The following is a 27,030-nucleotide window of genomic DNA, read 5'->3' on the forward strand; positions in this document are numbered from 1 at the left end:
AGCCCCGCGCGTCCCCGGCCCCGCGCGCGTCCCCCGCATCCCGCGCCCCCGACGCCCGCTCCCCTGTCCGCAGTGTCTCCTCCCGCGGACATGGCCCCGGTGTTCGCGGCGAGCGCCCGCCAGGGGCCATGATCCGGCTGCGCGGCTGGTGCGCGCGGAGGCCCCGCGGCGCAGCGGTGCCTGCGGGGCCCGCTGGGCTGCGCTGGGCGTCGGGCGGGCCTGCCGGCCGCGCCCTGCGGGTGCTGGTGGACATGGACGGCGTGCTGGCCGACTTCGAGGGCGGCTTCCTCAGGAAGTTCCGCGCGCGCTTCCCCGACCAGCCCTTCATCGCGCTGGAGGACCGGCGCGGCTTCTGGGTGTCGGAGCAGTACGACCGCCTGCAGCCCGGGCTGAGCGTGAGCATCCCCGCCCCGGCCGCGCGTGGCCCCCTGGGAGTCGCCACCCGTAGCACCGGGTCCCAGGGGCCTCTGCGTTCCACAGCTCTTGGCTGTCGTCGAGGGCTTCTCAAAATTCAGGAGCACATAAAGCGTAATATACCTAAGTCCCCATCTTCAACTGACTTCTAAATTTTGGCCTCAAGTCACATTCCCGTTGCTTCCTCTACCTGAATTTGATGAGCATCTTTACCATCCATTCTTTTTTTCCCTTTTCCACCAAAGCGTGGTTCCCAGTAGCATTGAGGTTGCGAGTCTTCCTGGACGGCACACAGGGAGTCACGGTGGGTCCGGATCTACTCCTTGGCTTATCCCCTGCCCCAGCCCGCCCAGCTGAGCACCTGAGCTCCTACACCAGGAACGTTCTTAGATCGCTTGGTTTGTCCCTTTAAACTCCTTGGTGAAAGGAACGGGATCTTTCCATGGACCAACTTGGAGACCCAATGTTTTCTGCTGTCCCTCAACTGGCCACCTAAGGTGGCTGCCAGGGGGAGTTGATGATGATTTTAGAGCCTATTTTGTAACCCCAGGTTGCTGCATTCCCTCCTCTGTGAGGCAGACATTATTTTCTCCCTTGTGAGGTGAGGAAACCTGTCCCATGTCACAGCCAAGAAGGGTCAGCCTGGATCTGAGCTGTCTGTCTGCTTGCCGAGGTCATTCAGTCCTGTCCTCTGTCCTCCTCTAACAAGGGCCAGTTCTCTGATTTACAAAAGGCATCTCGACAGTAATTTGGTCTGTGGAGGGGTGGGTGTTAAAAAGGAAATCAGGCGCCATTTCTTTTCACTAACGCCAGGCGCTTCAGAAGGCAACTGTCCCCTGAGGCTGGGGCGCTGACCTCTCCCACTCCCGAAACCTAATTAAAAACTTTAAACCGGAGAAAATGCCCTAGTAATTTTCGCAGGCCCAGTAATGTGCTCCCCTGCCCTGTGTGTGTCTTCATTCATAGACGGCACTCGGCGTTGCCGTCCGGGTTCTTCCTTTCCTCCCAGGACCGTGTTACCGTGGTGCCACCGAGCCTGTTACTGAGATGGAAGTCCGTGTGCCCAAAGGCACAGTGAGGCCAAAGAATACCCAAACGTCAGAGTTTGGAGCAGAGAAAGGTCTACTGCAGGGCCAAGCAAGGAGATGGGTGGCTCGTGCCTTAAAAGCCCCAAACTTCCCAAAAGCTTTCAGCAAAGCCCTTTGCCAGGAAAGGTGAGGGCGGGGCATGGTTAGTTGATGCAGACTTCTTGGTGTTAGATCCTTTGTTCTTGAGGTCAGGTAATGATGCTCCTGTAAATCTCCACCAAGCAAATGTTATTCTCTGTTCTGACAAGAAAGGGCAAGGTGTTACGGCACAGTTTCCACCCTCGAAGGTCCAGGTCCTGGCTAAGAGGAGGGGGTCTCTGTGGGCGCCGGTTACGCTTCTCCGGAGCGTTCGTCCAGCACCACGTCTGGGTCCTTCCGCCAGTGCCCAGGACTGGCTGAAGAGGCAGCTCTCGCCTGGCGGCTCCCTCAGGTCCAGGTCCCGCGGGCTGCCACTGCCATTAGGTCGCCCACCCCCCAGCTCTCCGAGGACAGGGGCTCTTCTCGTCCATGTTGCAAGCGTGCAGACTCCGGGCCCGAGGGAATGTGTTACTGTCTTCCAGGAACAAGGCCTGAGAGCGGAACTCGGGCACCAAGGAGGGGTGCTCTGAGAGCTCACTGGGTACTGCTGCTCCCGGGAACGTTGCAGGCGATGGGGCTTAAACAGACGCACACGTGACCTTTATCCCCGGGCACAGCTCACAGCAGGACCTCCCTGGTCTCCCCTTGGCGGAGCTGGCCCAGCCTCTGCGTTAAAACCTCCCTGTCTGGGCTTCCCCGGTGGCGCAGTGGTTGAGAGTCCGCCTGCCGATGCAGGGGACGCGGCTTCGCGCCCCGGTCCGGGAGGATCCCACGTGCCGCGGGGCGGCTGGGCCCGTGAGCCGCGGCCGCTGCGCCTGCGCGTCCGGAGCCTGTGCTCCGCGACGGGAGAGGCCGCAGCAGTGAGAGGCCCGCGTATCGCAAAAAAAAAAAAAAAACCCTCCCTGTCGAGCGCCCGGCTTCCATTACAGAGGCTTCCCTGCTTTACAAAATGTGGGTCTTTCTGTGTTTCCTTTGAGCCTCGCTTGCCAAGGGGTGAGCAGGGCAGAGGGGAAGGAAGGCATAGCTCATTTTCACTGACTTAGAATCTTACACGGTTAGGGCAGTTGAACGGGCCTCGGAGAAAGGAAGTCCCTTGAACGGGGTTTCAGGGAACGTTGAGGGGGAGGGAGGTAAGCTGGGGTGCTGTGGGGAAATGGTTAGCCCTGGGCCACAGCCTGCTTTTCACCACTCACACTGCTTCCCTTTGAGTCAGAAGCCCCAAGTTCAAGTTCTGACAGTATCACCCTGAAGTGGCCTTGCAAAAAAGCTTCAGTGCAGCCCAGTTTCCTCATTTGTAAATTGGGGATGGCAGCACTTGCCGCTTGTGGGACGTGAGGCTCAGACAAGAGAGGGCACATATTCGCAATAAGCACAGATCTGCTTAAGCCCATGTAGTTGACAACAGTATTGCCCGTGTGACCTCTGTGTACTCCCCGTATGTCGCCGTGGTGGCATTTGTTCTGGGGGGTGGGGCTTCTGACGGCGGGTGGGGGGGCGCCTCCTGCATTGCACACATGGGACATGGTTTCCTGCTTCTCAGATGCTGGGGGTTGTCACTTTCCCCTTGTCCTGGCCCTGGAAGGGGGTGACATACTGCAGACTTGAATTTGGCCAGCAGCGTAAGGCAGACACTCGTAGCCGGGCGGTCGGGGGCCACCGTTTTGCTGTGTGACATTAAGTCAATCTCTTCCCCATTCGGAACCTTGGTTTTCTCACATGTGAAATGAGGGTCTGGACTGGGGGCTTTTAAACTGTAAAAGCAGCAGAATATGTGTGTGTGTGTGTGTGTGTGTGTGTGTGCGTGTGCGCGTGTGCGCGCGCGCATGCGTTGTAACGAAGCATTTTATTGGCATCCCAACGCGTAGCTCAGATAAAGAGCTGTTCTGCTGATGTGGGGCGGAGCCTGGAGCTCTGCCCGGTTGGCCTTCTGCCCGCGCCCCCACCCCTCGTGGCCCGGCTGTGCTCTGAAGGGCCTGAGCTCCTCCAGCTGTTGGAAGTGCAATTCCAGCGCCATGGCAGGACCCAGCCCACCCTCGCTGCCTCCAGGGGGCCTCTGGCCTTTAGAATCAGGTAAACGTGCGTTCCTGGGGGCCGGCCTTCTGTCCCTGCCAACTCCAGCAGGGCCTGCAGCAGTGCTGGCTTCAGAATCCACAGCCCCAGCACCGTAGCTGGTCCCTGTCGGATCCTCGCAGAAGCTGGATCCCTCCTGCAAATGGGCCGGAGCGCAGGCCAGTGCCAGCTCCCACCCAGCCTCCCCCAGGAGCTGCGTCCTCGGGGTGTGGGCACGCAGGGTGCTGAAGGCCCCGGGCATCACCTGCTCTTCTCCCGTTCTCAGGAGAAGGCCATCAGCATCTGGGAGTCGGAGAATTTCTTCTTTGACCTCGAGCCTCTGCCAGGCGCTGTGGAGGCTGTGAAGCAGATGGCCAACCTGGAGAGGTGAGTTGCTCGCGGCCCAGGGTCCGCGCCCCTTCCCGCATCACGTCACCCCTGCTCCTCGTCCCTCACCCTGCACGGGCCTGCGCGGTCCATCCTCACGGGGCAAGTCTGTAGGCTCTTAAGATGCTTCCATCCAGTAACTTGGGAGAATGTCGAGTCTCATTTGAGGGGGTTCGCTGGGTGTCCTGGGTTCACTCATTCAGCACATTTCTGAGAACAGACCGTTGGATGCCTCTGGGCACCGGCGGGTCACAGGCGAACAAAGCCCATTCCCTGCTCTCCTGGAGCTTACGGTCCAGCCAGAGAGCAGGTGTCAAACAGAGCATCACGTCCGGGAAGGCACCCACGAGCCGGGGTCAGTGCTGAACCCAGAGAGCCAGGTGTGTGGAGGGGTACGACGGGGAGACCTGGGAGGTGGGCTGGGGGCAGCGGCAGCAAGGGGGTGAGGGAAACGTCTGCCTGGTCCTGTGAGCCGGGGCCCCCGCCCCGGAGCCAGCGCCCGCCGCCCATCGAAATTCGCTGGCACTTACAGTGCTCCCCCGAGGACCTTAACAAAAAACAGCCTGACTGAGGTACAGTTCACGTACCCTACACCCACATGGCTTTTAGCGGGTTCACAGAGATGTCCAGACTTCACCACAGTCAACTCCAACTACGCGTTCCCGCTCTCTGCCCTCGGCAACCGCGGTTGACTGGCTGTCTCTGGATTTGCCTATTCTGGACGTGTCATAGACGTTCCTTTCAATACCTTGCCTTCTGTGACTGGCTTCTCTCACTCGGTATGATGTTTCCGGGCTCCTGTGCGTCGCAAAGTGAATCAGCGGTTCATTCCTCGTCACTGCTGAGCGCTTCTCCGATGCGTGGGTACGCCACGTTCTGTCCATCCGCTCCTTAGTTGATGGATCTTGGGTGTTTCTTCTTTTTAGATATGAAGAATAGCACTGCTGGGGACATTCACACACAAGGGTTTTTGTGGTCGCATGTTTTTATTTCTCTGAGATGCGTACCGAGGAGTGGAACTGCTGGGTCATGTGCTGAATGCAAACTGCTTTCAAGGCAGCTGCACCATGTTACCTTCCCAGTAGCACTGTCTGAGGGATCCAACGTCTCCTCCCCAGCACTTGCTATGGTCTATTGGATTGCAGCCGTCCTAGTGGGTGTGAAGTGGTATCTCATGGTGGTTTTAATTTGCATTTCTCTGAAGACTGATGATGTTGAGTATCTTTTGGTGTGCATAGTAGCTATTTGTATATCTTTTTTTGGGCAAATGGTTATTCAAATCCTTTGCTAATTTTTTTTTCAATTTATTTGTCTTTTTTTTGTTACTGTTAAGTCATAAGACTGCTTTATGTATTCTGGATAACAAGTCCCTTGTGAGTTATATGACTTGCAGAGATATTCTCTCACGCTGTGGCTTGTTGTTTTACTTTCTGGGTGGTGTCCTGTGAAACCCAAAGTTTTTATTTTGATATAGTTCAATTTATTTATTTTTTTTCTTTTGTCGTTTGTGTTTTGGGTACCGTATCTAAGGATCCTTTGCCTAATCCACAGTCACAAAGATTTGCTCCTATGTTGTCTTCTAAGAGTTTTATAGCTTAAGCCCTTATATTTAGGTCTCTGATCCATTTTAATTTTTGCATATGGTGTGAGGAAGGGGGTCCCATTTCCTTCTTTGTCGTGTGGAAAATCCAGTTGTCCCAGAACCATTTGTTGAAATGACTCTCTTTCCTCCATTGAATGGTCTTGGCTTCCTTGTTAAAAGTTAATTGGGGGGGCTTCCCTGGTGGCGCAGTGGTCGAGAGTCCGCCTGCCGATGCAGGGGACGCGGGTTCGTGCCCTGGTCTGGGAGGATCCCATGTGCCGCGGAGCGGCTGGGCCCGTGAGCCGTGGCCGCTGAGCCTGCGCGTCTGGAGCCTGTGCTCCACAACGGGAAAACTTAATTGGCCACAGATGATAGGATTTACTTCTAGGCTTGTATAACTTTTATTGCTCACAATTTTGCTTGAATTTAGCAACCACAATGACAAATGAAACATAAGGCATGATTTGGCTTTCACTGTGCCGTGGAACTGCCTTCAAACATTGTCCGCTTTCAAAGTTCTAACATGATAAATAGGCATCAGAGAAACACAAAATGCTTAGAGTTTGAGCTGACCTGTAGGATGGTTTGGTTGGCAATTTATCTTTAGACTTGAGTCCGGGCCCTGCAGAGTAGTGTATTCTACTCTGGTCTATGATTAGAACCTGATTGACACCAGAATAATGTACTATCACTTCGTCCACCTGTAGCGAGAGCCTGGCGAGGCAAAGAATGTGTATTTTTGCCCCGAAGCTTTTAAGAGCTCTGTTCTTGTCTGGATCCGCATTTCCTGGACCACATTCACCAACCGGATTCTGGGGAGCTGGATTGCATGGTCGTCAAGTCTCAGTCTGAACTGGAGTTAGACCACTTCTCCAGAATCGAACCCTCAGCAAGTTTCTAAACTTTCAGTTTCTTTATCTGTAAAATGTGTGCGGTGTAAATGTTAGCTGCCGCTGTTACTATTCTGCAGGACTTAATAGGTGTGCAACAGAGGGGTGTTCTTTCTTTTAAAGAATATTTATTTATTATTTATTTATTTTGGCTGCACCGGGTCTTAGTTGCGGCACATGGGATCTTAGTTCCCTGACCAGGGATCGAACCCAGGCCCCCTGCATTGGGAGTGTGGAGTCTTAACCACTGGACCACCGGGGAAGTCCCAAGAAGAGTGTTCTTTGACCAAAGCAGCGTGGGAAACATCGATGAGAGGTGTCTTTCCTGTGGGACTTCTCAAAGCTTTTAGTTTGTGGACGTGCATTGAGATTCTTCAGGGGGCGGCAGAGGAGGAAGATTTCTGTATTTTTCATTTTTTAATTTATTTTTATTTTTGGCTGCGTTGGGTCTTCGTTGTTGCTGTGCGTGGGCTTTGTCTAGTCACGGCGAGCGGGGGCTACTCTTCGTTGCAGTGTGTGGGCTTCTCATTGCGGTAGCTTTTGGGGAGCACGGGCTCTAGGCACGTGGGCTTCAGTAGTTGTGGCACATGGGCTCGGTAGTTGTGGCTCACGGATTTAGTTGCTCCGCGGCACGTGGGATCTTCCCGGATCAGGGCTCAAACCCGTGTCCCCTGCATTGGCAGGTGGATTCCTAACCACTGCACCACCAGGGAAGTCCCAAGGAGGCAGCTTTCTTCTCGTGGGTTCTGGCCCGGAGCACTTTTTCACAGCTGCCCTATTAACACGTTTGCAGAAATTCCAGTCTGAGATGTCCAGGTTGAAACCACACCACTGGTCCTTTACTTCCACTTTGGCTCTTAGCTGGGCGGACGATTCTGACGTTCAGTCCATGCCCGGAGTTTGGGCTGAGAGAGGGGTCTAGTGGACGGCTCATCGAGTGGATGGCTCTGTGTCTTGTGCATGGTGCCGGAAATAAGCAACGTGACGTGTTAGAGGTCACCGGGGAGGGGCTACTGCGGGTGCAGATGCCTCTCCAAGGGGGTGCTATCTGACGTCAGACCTGCAGGACCGGAATGAGCAGTGAAGGGCAGCAGGGAGCAAGGGGACAGGCCCTGGGAGGGGAAGGGGGTTGCGGACTCGGGTAGCAAAGGAGACCCGGAGGGTGAGGTTTCGGTGAGCGTGGGGCAGGTGAGACGTGGAGGGAGAGGTTGAAGAGAGGAGGGTGTCGTCGAACTTAGGTTTTAAAAACGTGGGCTCGGGCGCCGAGTTTGGCATTTCCTTGGCATTTCTCCAAAGAAGAGCTACAGATGGCAATTCAGTGCGTGAGAGTTCGTCTCAGCGTCATTCGTCCTTAGGGACATAAGTCAGAACCACAGTGAAAAGCCGCTCTGCACCATGAGAATGGGTGTCGTAAAAAAGATGGACGGCAGGGACATCTTCACACTACCAAATGTAAAACGGACAGCTAGTGGGAAGCAGCCGCACAGCACAGGGAGATCGGCTCGGTGCTCTGTGACCACCTAGAGGGGCGGGATAGGGAGGGTGGGAGGGAGGGAGACGCAAGAGGGAAGAGATATGGGGACATATGTATACGTGTAACCGATTCACTTTGCTGTAAAGGAGAAACTAACACACTATTGTAAAACAGTTATACTCCAATGAAGATGTTTAAAAAAAAAACAAGAAAGATGGACGGTCGTGGGCGTGGCCAAGGATGGAGAGGGCTTGAGATCCTCATCGCTGGCGGTGGGACCTTAACCGGTGCAGCTGCCTCGGACCCCGCACGCTCAGGATGTTGGATACGGAGCCGCCTACAGCCCAGCAGTCGCACCCGAGAGAAACGAAGACGCGGGTCCGCACGGGCGTCCCCAGCGCCACAGTTCCTGGCTGGAAGCAGCTCTACTGCCTGTCCGTGGTAGCGTGTAAACAGACGCGTGGAGCATCCATACAAGGGGCATCACTGGGCAGTAAAAAGGCCCCCAGCTCCAGTGCCCTTGAAAACAGGACCCTAAATGAAAGAAGCCAGTCACGAGAGACCGTGCGCCGTGGCGTCCCGTTACCGTGAGGCGTCCAGAACAGGCAAATGCACGGAGACAGGAAGCAGGCAGAGACCCAGGGGGCCCGGGACGCCGCGCCCTCCGCCCGGGGCCTCAGGCTGACGTAGGCCTCTTGGGACTGCTTTCCAGGGATCCCGTCTCCCGTGGCCTTGGCCCGATGAGACAGTAGGTGCCGCTCCGGGGGCAGGTGCCAGCTCGATGAGGACTGGGGACCAGCTGGTAGCGTTGGCGGGCACCGGGCCCAGGGCCGCGGGAGGGGCTGGGGCAGCACAGACCGCGAGGGTCCCCCGGGGTCCGCAGGAGCGCGCCAAGCCCGAGCCGCCCGGCCGCACCCTTGACCTAGAGACTCCGGCTCGGCTCGTAGGATTCCTGCCCCTGCGCCGTGTGAGGCCCGGATGTATGTCCCTTGAGTAGCTGGCTCTGGTGCCGTAATGCCAGTCTCGCTGGCTGGTACTCGCCGTTTCTCGGCATTTCCTGTCACGTCCCAGGGACGGCCACTGCTCAGCTCCGCCAACCCGCACGGCCGGCTGCACGGGGCTGCCCTGTGGTTTGCCCGGCCCCGAGCTGGTGTCGGTCCAGGGCTGGGGTCACACGCGGCGGCCGGGCCTGGGGGGACGGGGCGTCGCGGGCCATCGGGGGCCGGGCTCGGGCAGGGGGACGCTGGCGCCCAGCCTCACCCTCCGCCTCTCCCCCAGCACGGACGTCTTCATCTGCACCAGCCCCATCAAGATGTACAAGTACTGTCCCTTCGAGAAGGTAAGACGCCTGGGGTTGGGCCTCTTCCCGCTTTGCCCCTTGTCCCAGGGAAGGGCTTGGACCCACACCCGTGGCCGCCGCCTGCCGAGGCTGCACTTCCTCCCCTGCAGCCTCCCGGCTCTGGGCCAGGGCCTCCTCCCAGCAGAGTCTGAAATTCTGCTGCGCCCTCTGGGTGGGCCTGGCGAGGCGCCAGGCTCTGTGGGAAGGTGACCGTCCCCCTTGGGGCAGCATCGACGTGAAGGATGGGGGCGAGGAGAGGATGTGGGTCGGGGAGGGGCTGGAGGCCACCCAAACCAAGTGTTTGGGCACGGACAGCCTCACAAAGGTGAACCAGTGAAACTGCATTTTGCTACGTACTCGCTTCGTCATCTTTATTGAAAGTAGGTAGAATTACATAAAACTGAGACTTCTCTGGAGATTGGGAACTTGCAGGGTTGCCAAACCCAGCGGGATGGTCTGCTGCCCGGGGGTGGGTTCACACCAGAGGTGGGCCCAGGGCTGCTCCTGCCCCGAGGAAGCCGAGGAGGTGGGGCTCGGGGGCCGACCTCGGCAGGGGTCCGGCGTGTGCTCTCGGGACCTCTCCTCGCCCGGCTCCACGTGAGAAGCAAACACACAGGGTCGGCCAGCGTTCGGCGCCTCCTGCGCTTCACAGGGAAGGGATGCCCCTCAACCCGCCAGGACCGTGAGTGCAGCCCACCTCGGGGGCGAGTGACTTGGCTTGGTCAGCGGGGGCGGGCTTGGGCCTGGAGGCGTGTCCAGCCCCCAGCCGAGCGGTGAACTGGAGGCTCAGCACCGCCTGCACGCTGGCTAGCAGTGGGCATCGTCCGGCCCCTCGCGAGACCCCCGCCAGAAACCCTGGGGGTAGCCGGTGTGTTTCCGCAACGCAAGCCCCCAGGTGCGCCGCGTTGGAGAACCGCTGGGCCGGGGCAGCTCTTTCAGCCAGGGCTGCGGTGGAGGCGGGGCTGGCCGTCTGGCCCTGGGTCCTCATCGCTCCCCCGGGGTTCACGTATCATCTCTATGCTCACCGTCCCGCCCGTGCAGCCTCAACCCAGCTCTCCCCTCTGAGCCCCAGGTGTCTGTCCCCGGGGTGCCGAGACGTCCTTGTCCCGCGCCCGCCCCTCCCTCCGAGGCTGGAAGCACCACCGTCCTTACCCCTCTGTACCTCAGCAAGCCTCCTTCCCGCTGACGCTCCTTCTCCAGCGCACCTCTGTCTCCATGGCCATCTGGGGAGAAATGCTGACGCAGCCTCCGGAGCTGCCCCCCACGCACACCCCCGGGGGTGCGGGACATGTCCTGCTGGCCCTACTTTTTTAAAGCCTTTAGTCGTCTCTGCAGCGGCTGTGTCACCAAATGCCGCTCTTCCCTGAGGCCGTGGAAGGACCTCCGCCCTGGAAAGTCCGTCTAGTAGCTCTTTTGCTGCATGTGGTCTGGATTCGGTTTGGGTCATCTTGACACATTCTGGTTCGCGAATAGCAGCACCACCACTTTACCTCGGATGGCTCTGTGTCCGCCAGGCCGAACTGTTTCCTGCCCAAGTGTCTTCAGGAACCAGAGTTACGACTGGGTGGAAAACGAGCCACCTTCCGTCCCCGGCCCCGCCCCCCAGCGGTGCCCTCGGACCCCGGCCCCCACCCTGACGGAGCCCGGGAGTCAGACGAGAGCTCTGGGTCTCAGACGCCCCACCCAGCCCCTCAGGGCCTCCGTCTCATAACCAGTGCAGTCCTCCCTGGGTTGCAGAAGGCGGCATTCACCACCTTGCTAGCAGTAAACGTCACCCCTGTGTCTTCTCTCCGGTCCCAAAGACCCCCACCCAGCACGAAAGAAAGAACCTCAGTGCACTTTTCTCAAACCAGAGAAAGCCTGGGCAGTTTCACGGTTGCTTATTCTTTTCTGCATTCTTGGATCCTGGAAAAATAAGTTAGGTGCCAAGTTGCCTGTACAGTTTAATTAAAAACGACGTTTTGAAACGTGGTAAATTTTTTTTTAAAATAGGAAGGAAGGAAATTCTGCCAACTATAGAGGCTTCTCTAACTTTCCTTGATTTCCCAACTTTTCTTTGATTAGCCATTACTTTTGCAATAAAAAAGTAAATGCTTTTTTGGTTGGCAGTCATTCGGCAAACGTTTACCAGGCTCCTGCTGCAACGGTAGGCACCCGGGGCTTAAAAGAGCCGTCTCTTTGCTCTCGGGAGCTGAGGACAGTGTGGCAGGAAGAGAGACAGTCATCACTGTGTCACAGGCTCTGTGGTCACCCAGGGAGGAGGCCAGGGCAGGTTCCTTGGGAAAAGTAAGAATTGGGTGGAGTCATGGAAACGAGAAGGCGAAGCTCTCGGAGGACAAGTTCTGAGTAGACCCCATGCAGCTGAGGAGAGAATCTCTGAGCTTAAAGGTGTCTCCCTGGACACCCTCCACACTGAAGAGCAAAGAGGCAGCAGAGCCGGCCTGCTCTCCTCCCCGGGGTGGCCTGGAGACGCAGCTCCGATGGCTCCCCGTGGGCCGTGGGCTGTGCCCTGCCCCCCACCCGCTGTCACCCCCTTGTTTTACTGCCTCAGAGCCTTCGGGGCGCGCATCTGCCACGCGGCTGTTGTGAGGCTTCGGTGCGGGGTGCGATGGGGCCCTCGGAGCAGCTGAGCTGGAACCGGAGCCCCAGCCGCCCCACCTCCCCTGGCCACGTGGGGGCCTCTCCTCCCAGCCAGAGGCCTGGGGTGTCCGCGCCCTGGCCCGGTGGACGGCCCGGGGGTCAGCTCGTCGGCTGTCAGTCCAGCTCGGTGTGGAGACTTAGCCTCGCGAAGCTGTTTTGTGAGCCTGACGCCCCCCCGTTACCTTGTGATGGGGGGTCTTCCTGAGAAGGTGGCCACTGTGGCCATTTGCGTGGGGTCCTCCATCCGCTGGATAAGGTCACTCAGGAGCGGGGCGTCGGGGGTGCCCCCGGACACACCCGCGCCCCCGGCACCAGCACCATCTGCTGGAGACCCTCTCCCGCTCCCGTCGTGGGTCCGGTTCTCACGTGGCCTCCGGACGAAAATTCACCGGGTAGGACAGGAGGACGGTCAGTCTGTAAGGGGTTGTTTCGATGCGCCCGGGAGCTCCGTCCCCCTTGGCTTGCCCTAGAGCCTCGCCGCAGGGGCCGGGGCATCTGCCCGGAGCCACGATTCTGCCGCTTTGTGGCCGAGGGGCCGGGACGGTCCTGCTGTCCCCTGAGTGTGGCCGTCTTCCGGGGGGCCCTCTCGCAGGAGAGCCAGCTGTGCTCCCCCACGGCTCCACCCGCCCCAGCCGCCCCCCTCCTCCTGTCATTCCAGTACGCCTGGGTGGAGAAGCACTTCGGCCCTGACTTTCTGGACCAGATCGTGCTGACCAGAGACAAGACTGTGGTCTCCGCCGACCTCCTCATAGACGACCGGCTGGACGTCACAGGCAAGTGGCCTGCAGCGGGGGAGGGGAGAGCGCGGCGGCCACAGCTCACGGCCCCGACCCCCCTCACTCACCAGACATGTGTTAGGCGTCACATCCAGCCTTAAGCCGCGCGCGGAGCGAGGCAAGATTCTTCTCCGCGTCCGGCCTCAGAAGGGGCCCCACTGGGAGTCAGGAAGAGTGGGTCCTGGCTCTGGGGTAACTCACTGGGTGGCCTTGAGTGAGTCCCTTTACACCTTGAAGCCTTGCCCTCGTGCAAAATGAGGGCTGGACTCTGGCTTCCAAACGTTTGTTTTTAGCAACAGAACCCCCCCCCCTTTCTTCCCCCAGAAGTAAGGTGGACGGAACCTCCTGCATTAAGCAGAAAAGCAGAGCCTAATCTCTCAAGTTGAAGGTGGTTTGGGAGCTGTATTTGTCCCTTTTGCTTATGGGTGACCCCCTCCCCCAAAATAAACAAACAGACCTTGGATTTGCTTAGAAAGGAGAGGGGAAATGTATTGGTTCATCAAACTGAAAATCTGGGGTAGGAGGGCTTCAGGCACAGCTGAATCTAGGAGCTCAAACAACCTCCGTCGGAATTTGGTTTCTTTATCTCCTGGTTCTGCTGTTCTCGCTGGGCCCGCATACTCTGGCAGATGCTCCCCTCCTGGTAGCCCTCACTAGTTTCAGGGTTAGATCCTATTCTGCTGGACACCTCAGTGGGAAAATTTGAAATAGTCCTTCCCTGACGCGTTTTGGAGCTGGCTTGGGAAACATGCCCATCTCTACCCCGGTCAGTGTCCAGAAGGTAGAATCCACGGTGTGCCCGCCACTGACCTCCCAGACCGCACGGTTTCCCTAGGACGGTCAGGGCACAGTGCAGGGGTGGGGGAGGCCATGACTTCGAGGGGCCCAAGGACCCACTCAGCTTCTGTGGGGGGCAGGGGAGAGGCCGTACCCAAAGGGCAGGTCACCACTGGCGGCGTCAGCGTGGACCCAAGGACTGAAGCCTGCGGGGCTTGTGGGGCCCACGGTCAACAGCTGGTGATGGAGCCGGTCCGGGCAGCGCAGGATGGCTGGGCACAGGGGCGGGGAGGGCGGGCGTCTTGAGGCTCGGCCTCCTGCAGAGGCCGCGGCCGTAGGGAGCGCGTGGTCACTGTTTGCCGAGCACCCGCTGTGGGCTCTGGGGCGGCGAGGGGGCCCGCGTCCATCCCCCGTGAGACAGGGCTGGTGCAATCGCCTGGGGCCCCGACGTGGGACTGAGGTGCTGCTTTCCCCCCAGGGGCCGAGCCGAACCCCCGCTGGGAGCACGTGCTCTTCACGGCCTGTCACAACCGGCACATGCGGCTGCAGCCCCCCGGCCGCAGGCTGCAGTCGTGGGCGGACGACTGGAGGGCCGTCCTGGACAGCAAGCGGCCCCGCTGAGCTGGCCGAGCCTCGGCCCCGCACGGCGCCCGGCCCGGCCGTACGTGCACCTCGGGGCAAGGCTGGCCCGGGGCCCGGGACAGGACGCCGGCAGCCAGGCCGGCCTCAGGCCTCCGGTCCGGGAGCAGCCCGGGGCGTTGTTCAGAGGGGACAGCCCTCCTCTCCCTCAGGGAAGCCCCCTCCCCGGCCAGCAGCCGCCCGGTCTGAGGGCGACGTAGGAGCAAGTGGGGACGACAGCCCCGCTCTGAGCCACGGCCCCTGCTGCCCGGCGCCCAGGGCGTCTCCCCCGTGGACCTGCCCCGGATCCAGCAAACACGGTGCAAGTTCTGGGCCGTGCCAGGCTCTGGGCCGGGGCTCCTCCCTGGGCCCCGCCTCTGACCGGCTACAGGGCTCTGCCACCCCCCCCTCCCCCGCTCTCCCCCCCACTGGGGGCCGAAGGCTTGGATGTTCGCTGAAGGCGTGAACAATAAATGCTCTTCTCTAGTCCCCGCCCCGGGGTCCTCCGGCATCCGGCCCCCGGGCGCCCGGCTGTGCGCCTGCGCCTCTGAGGGCCTGGGTTGGGGGCGCAGCTTGGCGGGTCTGCCTCACCACGGGGCCACACGGGGCTGGGAGGGATGGGCTCTGACGGCGGCGCACGTGGCAGCGCTGGCGGCTGCGGTGTCGCGGGCGGGAAGCGGCCCCGTAACCGGCCACCCGCGGCCCGCGCTTTCTTGCCCTCCTGGGAGCCCCTGCTTGTCCCCTGGGCCCCGGGGGTGGGTCGGGCAGGAGGAGGGGTGAGGAAAGCGGCCGGCGGGTCCCGGCTGGAGGGTATCGGGGCTGCGTCACACGGGCTGGAGGCCCCTGCCCTGAGCGCGGTAGTGTCCGGAGGAGTCCCGGCCGCCCCGGCCCGTGGCCCGGGAGGGAAGCGAGACCCTGGGACTCCGGGGACACGGGAGAGCAGGTCACATGCGCCACGCGGTGTGTCACCTTCTTCCCGGGCTCTTTACTCTGCCTGCTCCTGCCGGCCGCCAGCAGCGGCCTGCCCACCGGGTCCTCTGCACCCGCCCTCCCGAGGCCTCCCTGCTTAGAATGGTCAGTCCGGATGCCCCAGCTCTGGACCGTCCAGGACCGCAGCCTCTGCCTGATGAGAACCACGCCGTCCCCTGCACGTGGCCATCTTGTTCACGGCTGTCTTGGGCTCTGTTGGTTTCTCAAGCTGGGGCTGGGGGGGGTGGCTGGGGGGGGTGCTTCCTTCACGCAGAGATGTCCTGGGGAAGGGCCATCCCTCCCCATCCCCGGCTTGTCGTTGGCACCGCCGGCGTAGCCTGTGCCCTGAGGTCGGCTCTGGGACCCCACGTCTGGTGGGCAGACCTGCCAGCCGGGAGACATCTCTGCGGGGGGGATGCTGAGACCCCCCCCCCCCTCCGCCTGCACTCCGGGCCTCTGGTGCAGTGCAGGGTGTGAGCAGGGGCGGGGTGAGGCCCAGCCAGAGCCCCTGCCTCGCATCTGGGCTCTTCCAGCTGATGGCTGCCCTGGGTTTTAAAGGCCAGTTTAGCTCAGCTGGAATCACTCACCCCGAGGTAGCAGCCACTGCAGCTGCCTAATCAGTTCAAGGAGAAAAAAATCATTGCAGGGGCCACGGTGTCTGGTTACTTTCTCAAGGTGCCAGGGAGCGGGGGCCCCTCCCACCAGGTGACATGGACGGAGGTCTGGGTGGAGGAGAGGAGAGCCCTCCTGGCCCTGGCAGGGTGGGGGAGGCACTGCATTGGCCCTGGGGCTGCCAGGGAGGGAGCTAGGCGGGAAGGAGACGGCGGACAGGCCTGGAACCTGGAGCAGAGGGGGGAATCAGAGGTGGTGGCTGTGACGGCTGGGCCCTGGGCCGATACTGCCCTCCTTGTGAGGCAGCTGGGGACACAGGCAGGGCCGCGGGGCTCTGTGATCCCCTTTTTGTCAAGCAGGATACACCCGCCTCATCTAAATGAAGGTGAGTTTCTTCTAACTTGAGATGCACATGTTTTTTGGTTTTGGGGGTTTTTTTGCGGTACGCGGGCCTCTCACTGTCGTGGCCTCTCCCGCTGCGGAGCACAGGCTCCGGACGCGCAGGCACAGCGGCCACGGCTCACGGGCCCAGCCGCTCTGCGGCACGTGGGATCTTCCCGGACCGGGGCGCGAACCCGTGTCCCCTGCATCGGCAGGCGGACTCTCAACCGCTGCGCCACCAGGGAAGCCCGAAGCACATGTTTTGCTTCTGCACCCTTAATGACCTGCAGGAAAGGAAGGCCCCCTCCCATGGGTGATGCGTCAGCTGGGTCCCTTGCCTTCTCCACTGGCCTCAAAATGCCTCAGCTCTGTCGAGAGCGGAGACTGACCCCTTGGAAAATATTGTAACTATTCTGGACTCGAGACCCAGAGCCCTGGAGGAGCAGTGACGCCAGGTTTGGAGCAGAAAGACTCAGGATGCTTCCTTCACTGTCCTTGGGTCACAGTTTCCCCAGCTGGGACCCGTCCCAGTGTCACACACAACCCCAGTAACGACAGTGTCCTCAGCACCCACCACGTCCCGGGAGCTGACAAGCACTCTACGTGGCCTCGTAACCAACCACCTCCCGCGGCTGCTTCCACTTACCCCGGGGGGCCAAGGGCGTGCCAGGTGATGCCGCCGCGCCCTGGGCCTCCACGCAACTCTGTCCCCCGATCCAGAACCCGCTACGGCTCAGCTGTCCAGGGCAAAGCAGAGTCTGGGCTCAGGGGCTGGGCCTCCATCTGGAGATGAGACTCAGGCGCTCGGCCTGTGGCAGGAAGCGAAGACAAGCCCTGGAAGCCGGAGGGTGGCGGTGGGTCCGTTCGCCATCCAGGGGAAGCCATGAGTCCTGCGGCCCCAAGGGAAGGTAGGGCAGGAGCCCATGGGATGTGGATGCGGGAGCTGGCCGGGGGGGGTCCCCTGTCGAGGGAGAGGGGATGAGGGGCCTCAGCTGGGGTGAGGGGGTGCCCTGCCCCCTCCAAAGTGTGAGAAAGAGGATGAACATTCCAGCAGAGCCTCCCCCACACAGCAAGGCCGAGGGCGTGCCCCCAAGGTCCCCCCACTCTGGCACAGCAAGGAGAGGACTCGGGGTCCCTGGGTGCCTGTGGAGGCGGCGCTGAGGATGGATGAGGCCGTAGGCTGGGGGCTCACCAGGCGACCACCGAGGAGGGGCTGAGTGACCCTGGGGCCGAGTCTGGCCGGGCCGAGGGCACCTCGTCTCCCTGCTGCAGGCATTTGGATCAAACACAGGCTTTACTTTCTCAGCTTCAACTTTCAAAACATTACAACGAGCGCATCTTAACCTGACCTCGTGGTCACATGGGAGGGTGGATGGCCAGGCCCCAGCAGACCCAGTGCCTGGTCCAGATGTTCCCAGGCAGGGATGAACATGGAGACCCTCTGACGAGGGGGCATCGGCCCCCCCAGGGAGCGGGGGTCATGCTCCTGGGAAGAACCTGAGTTAGAGGCCAGAGGAGCCATTTTAGGTGGAAAGAGACTGAACTCGTTTTAGCTGTTGATTAAAAGCGATCAGTTATCGTGAATAATGAACATGTGCCTGCAGGTCTGAGTTGTAGCGTATTTACACCCAGCCCAGGAGGCCAGGGCTCAGAGAGGGTCACAGGTGAGCCCGGGCCACCCAGCACAGAGGGCTGGGGCCGAGCTCAGTCCCCGGAGCCCAGAGGGGAGAGGCAGCAGGAGGGTCTAGGGACTAGGAGCCTGGAGGCTGGGGCCTGGTTTATGCCCCGCTTGCTGTGACCTGGGCAAAGGCAAGTCTCTGAGCCATTTCCAAGGTTGGCCAGCGTCTGCGAGAAAGGGTTGCAGGAAATAGGGACGTTTATTCCACAGCGCGGCTGCTTGGTGGAGGAAGTGGATTTGCTCTGCGAAACAAGGTGGGGCCTGGTGGCCGGAGCCCCAGTGGCTCTGATGGAGGCCAGGGGCAGCAGTCCTGGCTCTAGCACCAGGCAGCAGCACAGCCCATTGAAATGGATGCAGGGGTGCACGCGTGTGTGTGTGTGTGTGTGTGTGTGTGTGTGTGCACAGGCAAGTGTGGGGAAGGAAGCGGAGGAAGGGCAGGTCCCCTAAACTCCCTCCCAGCCCCCTGGACCAGCACCTCCTGCCCTTTCTCCCAGGCCACTGTGGACAAGGTCGGATCCTGCGTGTCAGCCGGGCTGAGGACCGTGTCCGGCCTGTCTGGCCAGCAGAGCACCCGCCACTCTCACGACCTGCAAGTGGCTGAGACGTCGTCCTGCTTCCGAGTCAGGAGTGTGCGTGGGCCCGGGCGGCCCCGGCCTGTGCCTGACCACCCCCCAGACGCCCCCCACCCCTCCCAGTTCCTGGGGCGCATCTCTCCCGTGTCTTGCATTTTCCATTCGGAGGGTTTTCTGCACCCAGCCGACCCCCAGCCTCCTTGTGGGGAGTCAGGCCACCGTCTCCCCAGCCCTGTGCAGTCGGAGGGAACGAGGGCAGGTCTGTGCCACGGCTGCCCTGTCTAGGGGGCTGGGCCTCACGGGAGAGGGGCAGGCCTGCAGGCTCACGAAGCTGTTTCCCGCCAAGACTAGGCCACAGCTGCGACAAATGACAGAAATAGGAGCCAATCACCTGCCCAGCCAACACCTCCTGTTGGCAATTTGGATGAAACTTTAAAAGAAAAATTATTGATTCGATTCTGCAAAGCTGGCTTGGACCCACAGGCTGGGGCCTAAGGAGGCCGGAAGTGATCGGGGAATTTTTCCCGTAGAAGCCAGGAGCGGTGTGGAGCCGAGGAGTCGGCGCCCGGTAGCAGGTGGTGCCAGCCTGTACGGGAGCTGCAGTTCACACAGATGGACACCAGGTGGCACCAGAGAACCAGCTCTGGCTGCTCTCACCTTCCGGGGCCGGGGCGGGGCCGGAAGGAGCCGGGCGCCCAGACCACCCCTGCCCCGGGTCCTGGGTTCATCGTCCTGGTTCTGGAAACTCCTGTGGGCAGGGTGTGGGCTGTGCACAGAGGGGACCCCAGCTGCTGACACCTGAGTGGACGGTACCTGAAAGCAGAGGCCTCGTGGCAGTTCGGGCCCCAGGGACAGACCAGGGCGGGAGACTGCGGTCCAGGTGGGCCCAGCTGGGGAGGACCGGGTGCTGGGAGACCTAGAGGGTCCCTGTACTCCTGGAGACTCCTCTGTGGCGGCCCAGCCTCGCCTCCTGTCTCCCTGCCTTCACGGGACCCCATACAAACCAGAGGTGCAGGTGGGAGCCCTCAGACGTGTTTACAGGCTGACATATTTTTTTCAGGGGTCAGGTGTCCAGGGGTCTGGCCCCAGGCCAGGGTCGGGGGCGGGGGAAGGGGCGTCGGCCGCTCTGGTTGGGCTCCAGCTCTCACCCCTGTGCGAGCTGAGGGTTCATCCCCTCCCCCTCCACCACCCAGGCTTCCTGGACCCTGGTGGCATCCGAGCCCCTGACCTCTGACCTAAACAAGGGCTGCCTGGCCGCGGCCCCATCCTCCTCCGACCTCCTTGGCACTAACTGCCTGAACTCAGACCCTGGGAGGGGGTACCCACTAAGTGAGTGTTAAGAGAGTCGAGAGCAGGGGGAAGGGCCCCATATTCCTGGAGCATCTGCTGGACGTGACTCACGTCGTCCATCTTCCCACGTGACCACGAGGCCAGGTGAGATGAGCGTTTTTTGTTTTTTGTTTTTTGTTTTTTGCGGTTCGCGGGCCTCTCACTGATGCGGCCTCTCCCGTTGCGGAGCACAGGCTCCGGACGCGCAGGCTCAGCGGCCACAGCTCACGGGCCCAGCCGCTCCGCGGCACGTGGGATCCTCCCGGACCAGGGCACGAACCCGCGTCCCCTACATCGGCAGGCGGACTCTCAACCACCGCGCCACCAGGGAAGCCCGGTGAGTTCGTTTTAATTTTGTGAAAACTGAAGCTGAGAGAACGGAGCCTGGGTTCGGTCCAAATGCCACCCTTCCCTTCCCACCATCCACAGCTGCTGCTTAGGGCAGGGATGGGAAACCCAGAGGTGCACGAGGAAGGAGGCCACAGTGGTGGGCGACTCGCAGCGAAGCCCCCCGTGGTCCCAGGTCCCCAGCGCGCTGCACAGCCGCCGCCTCTAGGAGGTGAACCTGCGGCTCTGCGGAACACCTTAAAGGTGGGGGCAGCTGGGCCTGATGGAAGGAGGGAGCCTGACGGATGCGGGGCTGCTGCCAGACGTGAGTGGAGCCAGAGACCCTGGACGGTGTGTCTGGGGCTCGAGGGGGCCCAGCCCCCTGCAGGGTGGTGGTTTAGGGCACCTCAGTGGGACACACACACACACACACACACACACACACACACACACACACACAGACACACACACACCCACCCAAGCAGAAAACACAGGCATCTGGGGTTGTGGGGGGAGGGAGCGTAGGAGCCAAGCTGAAGGCATGGGCAGGGGCCCCGAAGGCCGGCACACTCGGGAGGTTAGGGGCCCCCAGCACAGAACATTGGGCGTTGTCTAGGGGTGACTCTGCTCTCACATGTGCTGGGAGCAGGCTGTGGCAGGGCGTCGTCTCTTTCCCAGCTCGGCTCCACCAGTGCCCCACCCACCTCTGACCCTGACACGCCCTCCTCTCAGCACCCCTGGGTCCCAGGTGATGGATGAGGCCTGGCCTCGGGGCAGCCCCTGGGCCAAGGTCACGAGGGCCAGCGCGGTACACCTACGGGCGCGCCGTGGTCTAACTACACGCTTCATCCTGTTCAGTGCTCAGAGCCAGCCTGCGACGCAGACACTAACACTGTGTCTCGTTAGAGCTGCCAGGCCTCCAGGGCCTCCACAGTCCAGGCTTCACTCAGGTTGGGGTGATCTCTGAGGGCGGAAGGGGTCACCAGTGTGCCCAGGCCCGTTCTGGGTACAGGATCGTGCTGGGGAGGCCAGGCCCCGCCCCTGCCTTCCTAAGCACGGGCCACGCAAGCAAGGGAGAAGGTGGACATTCAAACTGGGACCAGAGGAGGGCGGTGGGGTCGGCGGGGAGAGATAACATGTGGAGACCCCGGGCAGCGGGGCTGAAAGAAGGCCCGGGGGGCTGCAGGCGTAGACAGGCTTGGGAGCGGGTGGGGCAGGGACAGAGGTGGACACAGCCTCCACCTGCCCCAACCTCAGCTCGTTATGGCCCTCGGACCACCAGCCTCTTGTGACAGTGACCCGCCCGCACCCTGCTCCCCTGGGTGACCATACACGTCTCCCAGGTTGGCGGCTGCCTTGCTCGGCCTCACCCGCACCCAGCACGGGGCCAGGTCGGCGGCGGCCGGTGAGCGTCTGCAGGGCGGATAAATAAATAGGTGTTCGGATCAACCAACCAACCCCATGGAGAGACAAAAACCAGGATTAGGTGAGGCCAAGGGACCTGTGTTCCTGCTTTAATCCTGAACTCCTGGGACGGGGGCGGGGGGCTTCCAGATGGCAAGGGGTGTAGTTTAAGGAGCCAGACGCTGACAAAGAGAAAATTGGTCTCCATGGCTCTCCTAGGAGGTGAAGCAACTTCTTGAAAGCTTGGAGGGCTTCCTGGAAGAGGCAAGCCCACCCCCCCCCCCGGAACCCAGAAACCCAGCCTGTTCCCCTTCCAGCAGGGGCTCCCCTCCCCTGGCCCCAGGCCTGGGAAGGAGCTACAGGAAGTGGAAAAGCACAGCCGGCCCAGCTCAGGGACACTGGTTAATTCATCAGGCTTCACTGCTTACCCGAGGTCTGCACCCTTCAGCTGAATATTCAGGCCGGCCCCCCGCTTAGCTCTGCCTGCTTCTATGCAGCTCTATTTTTACAGCCGTGGGGATGGCTGACAAAAGCATTTAAAAAGACACAAAAATTTAAAAATGCAAAAGCCGGATACCAGCTGTTTTGTTCAGAAAGCAGGATCACACGTGCGTCCTCTGGCTCACTGGGCGGCATCCTATCCCCTACCCCCCCCCCCACCGCCCCAGCTCGAGGGTCCCGGGGCTCAGGAGAGCCTGCTCAGGCCCCGCCTTACCCCTCACCCCGGTGGGTCCCTGCCAAGCCCCTTTCCTTCCTGTGCCTCGGTTTCCACCCTGCGGAAAAGAGAAGTTTGGACGAGTGGATTCTCATTCGCCTTGGGCGATTCAAGAGCTTCCCCTGCAGTGGTGGGGGGGGGGGGCAGGCTCCAGACCTGCAGCCATCCATCCCGAGCAGGAGACTTCCTCCCGGGAAGCCTAGGTTCCTCATCTGCTTCCTCGCCGTGGCCCAGACAGCCCGCAGCCGTCTCCGTGGGGCCGACGCCAGTCACTCCTTGGCTCACTGGCACTTCCGAGCATCCCGCCCAGGTCGGGGGACTTTGCCACGAGTGAGACAGAAGCGTGCTTCCCGAGCCCCTGGCAGCCGGGCTCCCACGCCTGGACTGGGCTCGGCCAGGCACACGACCCGCCTGGGATGCTGCAGGAGCTGGTGGGCGTGGCCGCCAGGGGCCAGAGTTACCAGAGGTCACGTCCAGTGCAGGGCAGCGTCCAGCCCCAGGCCCTGCTCCTTTGGGCTGTGACTGGAGAGAGCTCTGGCCTCCCTCAAGGGCCCAGGATCGGCTCTGCCCTTTAGTGAATCTCTCCTGCGCCTAAACGGGCTGGCTTGGAGCCGCGTGTTTGCAGCTGAGAACCTCCCTAACCCCACCCCCACTTCAGTGAAGGACAACAGCCTCAGTCCAGCGGCGTCCCGGCCCCCCCTCTCCCTCCGTCCCGTCCAGGTCTCACCCGCCCCTCTGAACAGCTCCCCACCCCGTGACCAGGCTTCAAGCCAGGCCACCCGCCCCCTCACCTCTAGACCCCTCCCGAGTTTTCCACGCAGACGCCGAGCGAGCTTCCTGAAACGTGACCGGGGTCAGACGGCTCCTGCCGAAACCCCAGGGCCCGTCCACCCAGCTTGTGGGCCCGGCGGGGAAGCCAGTGCCAGCCCTGCCCCTCCTTCCCCCTGCCTCGTGCAGGTGCGTCTTCTCCTGTCTGGAGCAAGATTCCACCCTTTCCCCTCCCACCCCTACTTTGCCTTCGGCTCTCAGCTTCCGGGGAAGTCACTTCGGCCTTTCCTCTCAGGGGTCATCTCCCCCTGCCTTTAGAACCTCCTGTGCTTCCTCACTTGCAAGCTGTGCGACCTCGGGCAGGTTACCGGATCTCTCTGGGCCTTAGTGTCTTTGTTCATTGTCAAAATAAGCTTAACAATGTTTGCCCCACCGGATTCCGCCTCCTCCACATCCACTGTGCCGTGGTCCTGGACACGGACCCACCTGGCTGCTTTTCCAGGCCCTCTGTCTTCCACGGGAGGTGCTGTCAGAGAGCGAGGGAGGGAGGGCGCCGCTGGGGGTCTCTTCCTGGCCCCCTCCTCGCCTCGGGCCGCGAGTGTCACCGAAGGGCGGCCCTAGGGGTGGCAGCAGTTGCCACTGTGGCTGGCCTTCGGGGGCCTCTCCATTTCCCCACGGCACTGAGAGACGTTGTAAATAGGGGCTTTGTCAGGAGGGCTCCTCGGAGCCCTCGGCAAACTCTGTTTCTACATCCTAGGATGCTGAAGGTGAAACGGTGATCATGCCCTTGGCTTGCCTTCTTTCTGCTCATGTTACTTCCCTCTGAGGTCACGCTGTCTTCTTGTTTCTCAAGCGATGATTTTCTTGTCTATTTCTGGCAACAGACTGATCTGAAATGCACAGGCTTTTCTCAGCTGCATCCCCAGCACACGGTCGACAAGAGCACTTGAGTTATGATCCCCAGTTGCCTGTGTGCCGTACTGTCGTGGTGCCAGGAGGAGAGGCAGGGGTGCCCACAAGCCCCCCTTGTGCAGTTGCTCAGGTTGTGCACTGCAAAACTCGCCTGGCCCACGGAACAAAGGGAGCTGAAATCAGCCGGTGCTCTTCCCACCAAGCTGCACTTGGGAGAAAGAGGTGTCTTTCCTAAAGTGTTCACAGGGGCTGCATGAACGAGTGGGTCTCTCCCCCACAACATGGTTTTTACTCATTTACACAGAAGACTCCATCTTCCCGCCTGTGTTCTCCCTCCCAGCCCCCTGGGCACCTCCCTTTTCATTACATCCCCTCTGCCTTTCAGGAAGCCGGCAGCTCCCCTGGGTAGTGCTGTGGCCTGAGACAGGCCTGCAGGAACAGGTGGGGACAGAACCTCCGGGAAGGTCTCCGGCCCCCTGAGCTCAGAGCCGCTCATCTTCCAGATTAAGGCGGGGGCAAGTGGTCAGGCCAGGAGAAACCAGCCACGGATGGCTGCAGAGATAATGGCCCTGGGTGCAAAGTGGACTCAAAGGGGCCTGAGAAGCAATAAGCACAGAGCCCCCGCCCCCCCACCAGCACCCCAGCCCATTAAACTCGGGGTGACAGCTTAAACCAAATCCCATCTGAAAGAGCTCTGTTTAGAGTCTGCTGAATATCAATTGTTCCATAAAGAGAAAAAAAAATCCCAACAATCCAGGCGAGAGAGCAGCTCCTATCGGGAGTGCAGGGTGAGTAGTCGATGCCCCGGGGGCAGACCCCACCATTAGGAATTAGGAGTCGGTGAGTCAGTGTCCGAGCCCCGCACTGGGCAGAGAGCTCTCAGCAGGGTTGCGCCCCGTTCCTCAGAGCTCTACCCACTCATCAGCAGCAGCCGTTGCTGGCCCGGCTCCTGTCCTGTTCCCTCCTCAGGATTCCCTTCTTTCTTTCCAATGGACTACTTGAACCAGGGCCTTGACGCTGCTTTTGCTGGAACCTGAACGAGGCATATGGTCAAGGAGGTCCCACAAATACTCCAGGAAGAGGGATGTATAATTTAGATTAAGGTGCTGGGAAAAGTGGCTTTCTTTACTGGCAGATAGTTATTGAGTGTCAGTTACTGGGAGTGAAACGATGAATAAGAGCATCTCTACCCTCAAGTCATGTACCGTCTAATGGTGTTTTGTCCAAAGCAGAAAACACCTCCCCGTCATCTTATCATCTGTGGCCGCACACGCGCACACACACGCCCACAGAGTAGACGTACGCCTAAACCCTCTTATAGTGGGTACCAGAGACTGTGGTGGAAAATAAGCCTGGGTGCAAATTCTGGCACCAGAAAACCTTTAACTAGCTAGTGAGGAGACTGAATCAGTAACCAAAAGTCTCCCAACGAAAAAGGATCCTGGACCAGATGGCTTCACCGGTGAATTCTATCAAACATTTAAAGTAGTGATACCAGTCCTTCTCAAACTCTTAAATATTAAGGGGCACGAACCCTGGTGGCACAGTGGTTGAGAATCCACCTGCCGATGCAGGGAACATGGGTTCGTGCCCCGGTCCAGGGGGATCCCACATGCCGCGGAGCGGCTGGGCCCGTGAGCCATGGCCGCTGAGCCTGCGCATCCGGAGCCTGTGCTCCGCAACGGGAGAGGCCACAACAGTGAGAGGCCCGCGTACCGCCAAAAAAAAAAAAAAAAAAAAAAAAAGCAGACGTTCTTTAACAAGCCCTTTGGCGGAGTCTGCTGAGCCTCGAGCCCTGTACTTGGGTTAGTTTAAAGCAGGGTGTACCAGCCCTGGGTCTGGATGGACAGAAGCTCTGAAGGCTCTGGGGCTATTAGATCATTTCATCGTTTCCCTTTAAAAAGTTTTCAGAATTCGTATATAAAGATTCGGGGCAGTACTTCTCAACCCCAACTCAACTTGGAAACATTTGGGGAGCTTGAAAATAACCATGGCAGTTGTCTGGGCCTCTCCCCAAGTACACACAGCTAAGGAGCTGCAGAGCCTGCCCTCTTAGCCACTAGGTCGGGGACATGCACTGTCCCCACGCCCTCTCGGTGCAGCCTTTAGCAGTGAACACCCGCTCGTGACGCTGAAGCGGCTGGCGGGGAGGGGTTCATGGTGTCAGCTGGCGCCCGGGCCCCTCTCACACGAGAGGCGGTCTCTGCCATGGCCAGTGGAGAAGGGGGGCCCAGCCTCAGCCCCACTCGTGTGCACAGGCCCCTTTCCAAGCACAGGTGCACGTGTCCGAAGCACACGCCTGTCCTGCTCACCATCCGGGAGCCCCGGGCCGGGGCTGGTCCCCCACCGGCCATTGCAGATGGTAGGACGACACATGTGGCAGATAAGGGGGGCCTGGAAGGGGTGCTCGCTGCCTGAGCCACCCTGCGACTGATGGGCGTGGAGGCCACTTCCCTGCAGGTGGATCGGGCAGAGGCCACCTTGTGCCCGGAGGCCCCCCCTGGGGCTGGGCCCTGGGCCCTCTGCTGCAGCCCTCTGCACACGGCATCTGAATCGGGTTCACTCCTCCAGAAATCGGGGGTCAGGGCCCCAGGGCCCCAGGAGAGGCACAGAGGTGAAAGGTCACGGGATGCTGCACCTGGGGGTGCAGTCTGGACCTCCCTCGTGTCCTTCCGGGGGGCTGCACAGCGTGGGGCAGGGGCGCTTACACAGGGCTGCAGTTACACGGTGTAGTGTCTGCCCTGCAGTAGCGGCAGCATCTGAGGATTTGTACAAACGCACATTTCTGAGTTTCTTCTGAATCAGAAGCTCTGCAGGTGGGGCTCAGCACTCTGGGCTTTAATAACCTCCAGGTAATTCTGATGCACACTCCAGTTTGAAAGCCGCTGGCATATGCAGCCCTACGAAGTCGGTATTACAATGTGTCCCATCTTATAGCCGAGGAAAAGAAGGTTTGAGCCAGTTGCCCAAAGTTACACAGTTAGTAAGAGCGAATAAATTAATTAAGATTAAGTTCAGCTGTGAATAACAGAAATAAAACCACAAAGAACCACAGACTAAACAAAATGGTTTATTTTTCCTTCACGATCCAAGATAGCTGCTGGAGCACCAACCATTATGTCCACATTCCAGGACACAAAAAGGAGGAAGGGGAGGAGGGTCATGCCCTGTGCCTTTAAAGATGCCTCCGAAAATTTTATACATGACGTCAGCTTACATCCTGTTGGCCACCTCTCAGTTAATTGCTTCAC

At 60.3% G+C, this 27,030-nt stretch overlaps 1 protein-coding gene across 2 annotated transcripts; it reads left to right on the top strand.

The window, feature by feature from the left end:
- On the top strand, positions 1-14,601 carry NT5M (5',3'-nucleotidase, mitochondrial). Of its 2 annotated transcripts, none has more exons than XM_067021221.1 (5): positions 1-395; positions 3,916-4,016; positions 9,241-9,301; positions 12,600-12,714; positions 13,042-13,192. In XM_067021221.1, the coding sequence occupies exons 1-5, from the start codon at positions 129-131 to the stop codon at positions 13,101-13,103; spliced, it is 606 nt and encodes a 201-aa protein (XP_066877322.1). In that variant the 5' UTR covers positions 1-128; the 3' UTR covers positions 13,104-13,192. The 2 variants fall into 2 exon arrangements, with proteins under 2 accessions (XP_066877322.1, XP_058904889.1); XM_059048906.2 differs by lacking the exon at positions 13,042-13,192 and adding an exon at positions 13,973-14,601 and having other exon boundaries at positions 7-395.
- The last annotated feature ends 12,429 nt before the right edge of the window (positions 14,602-27,030 follow it).

The sequence above is a fragment of the Kogia breviceps genome, chromosome 19, assembly GCF_026419965.1.
Source record: "Kogia breviceps isolate mKogBre1 chromosome 19, mKogBre1 haplotype 1, whole genome shotgun sequence".
In the NCBI taxonomy this organism is placed as follows: domain Eukaryota; kingdom Metazoa; phylum Chordata; class Mammalia; order Artiodactyla; family Physeteridae; genus Kogia; species Kogia breviceps.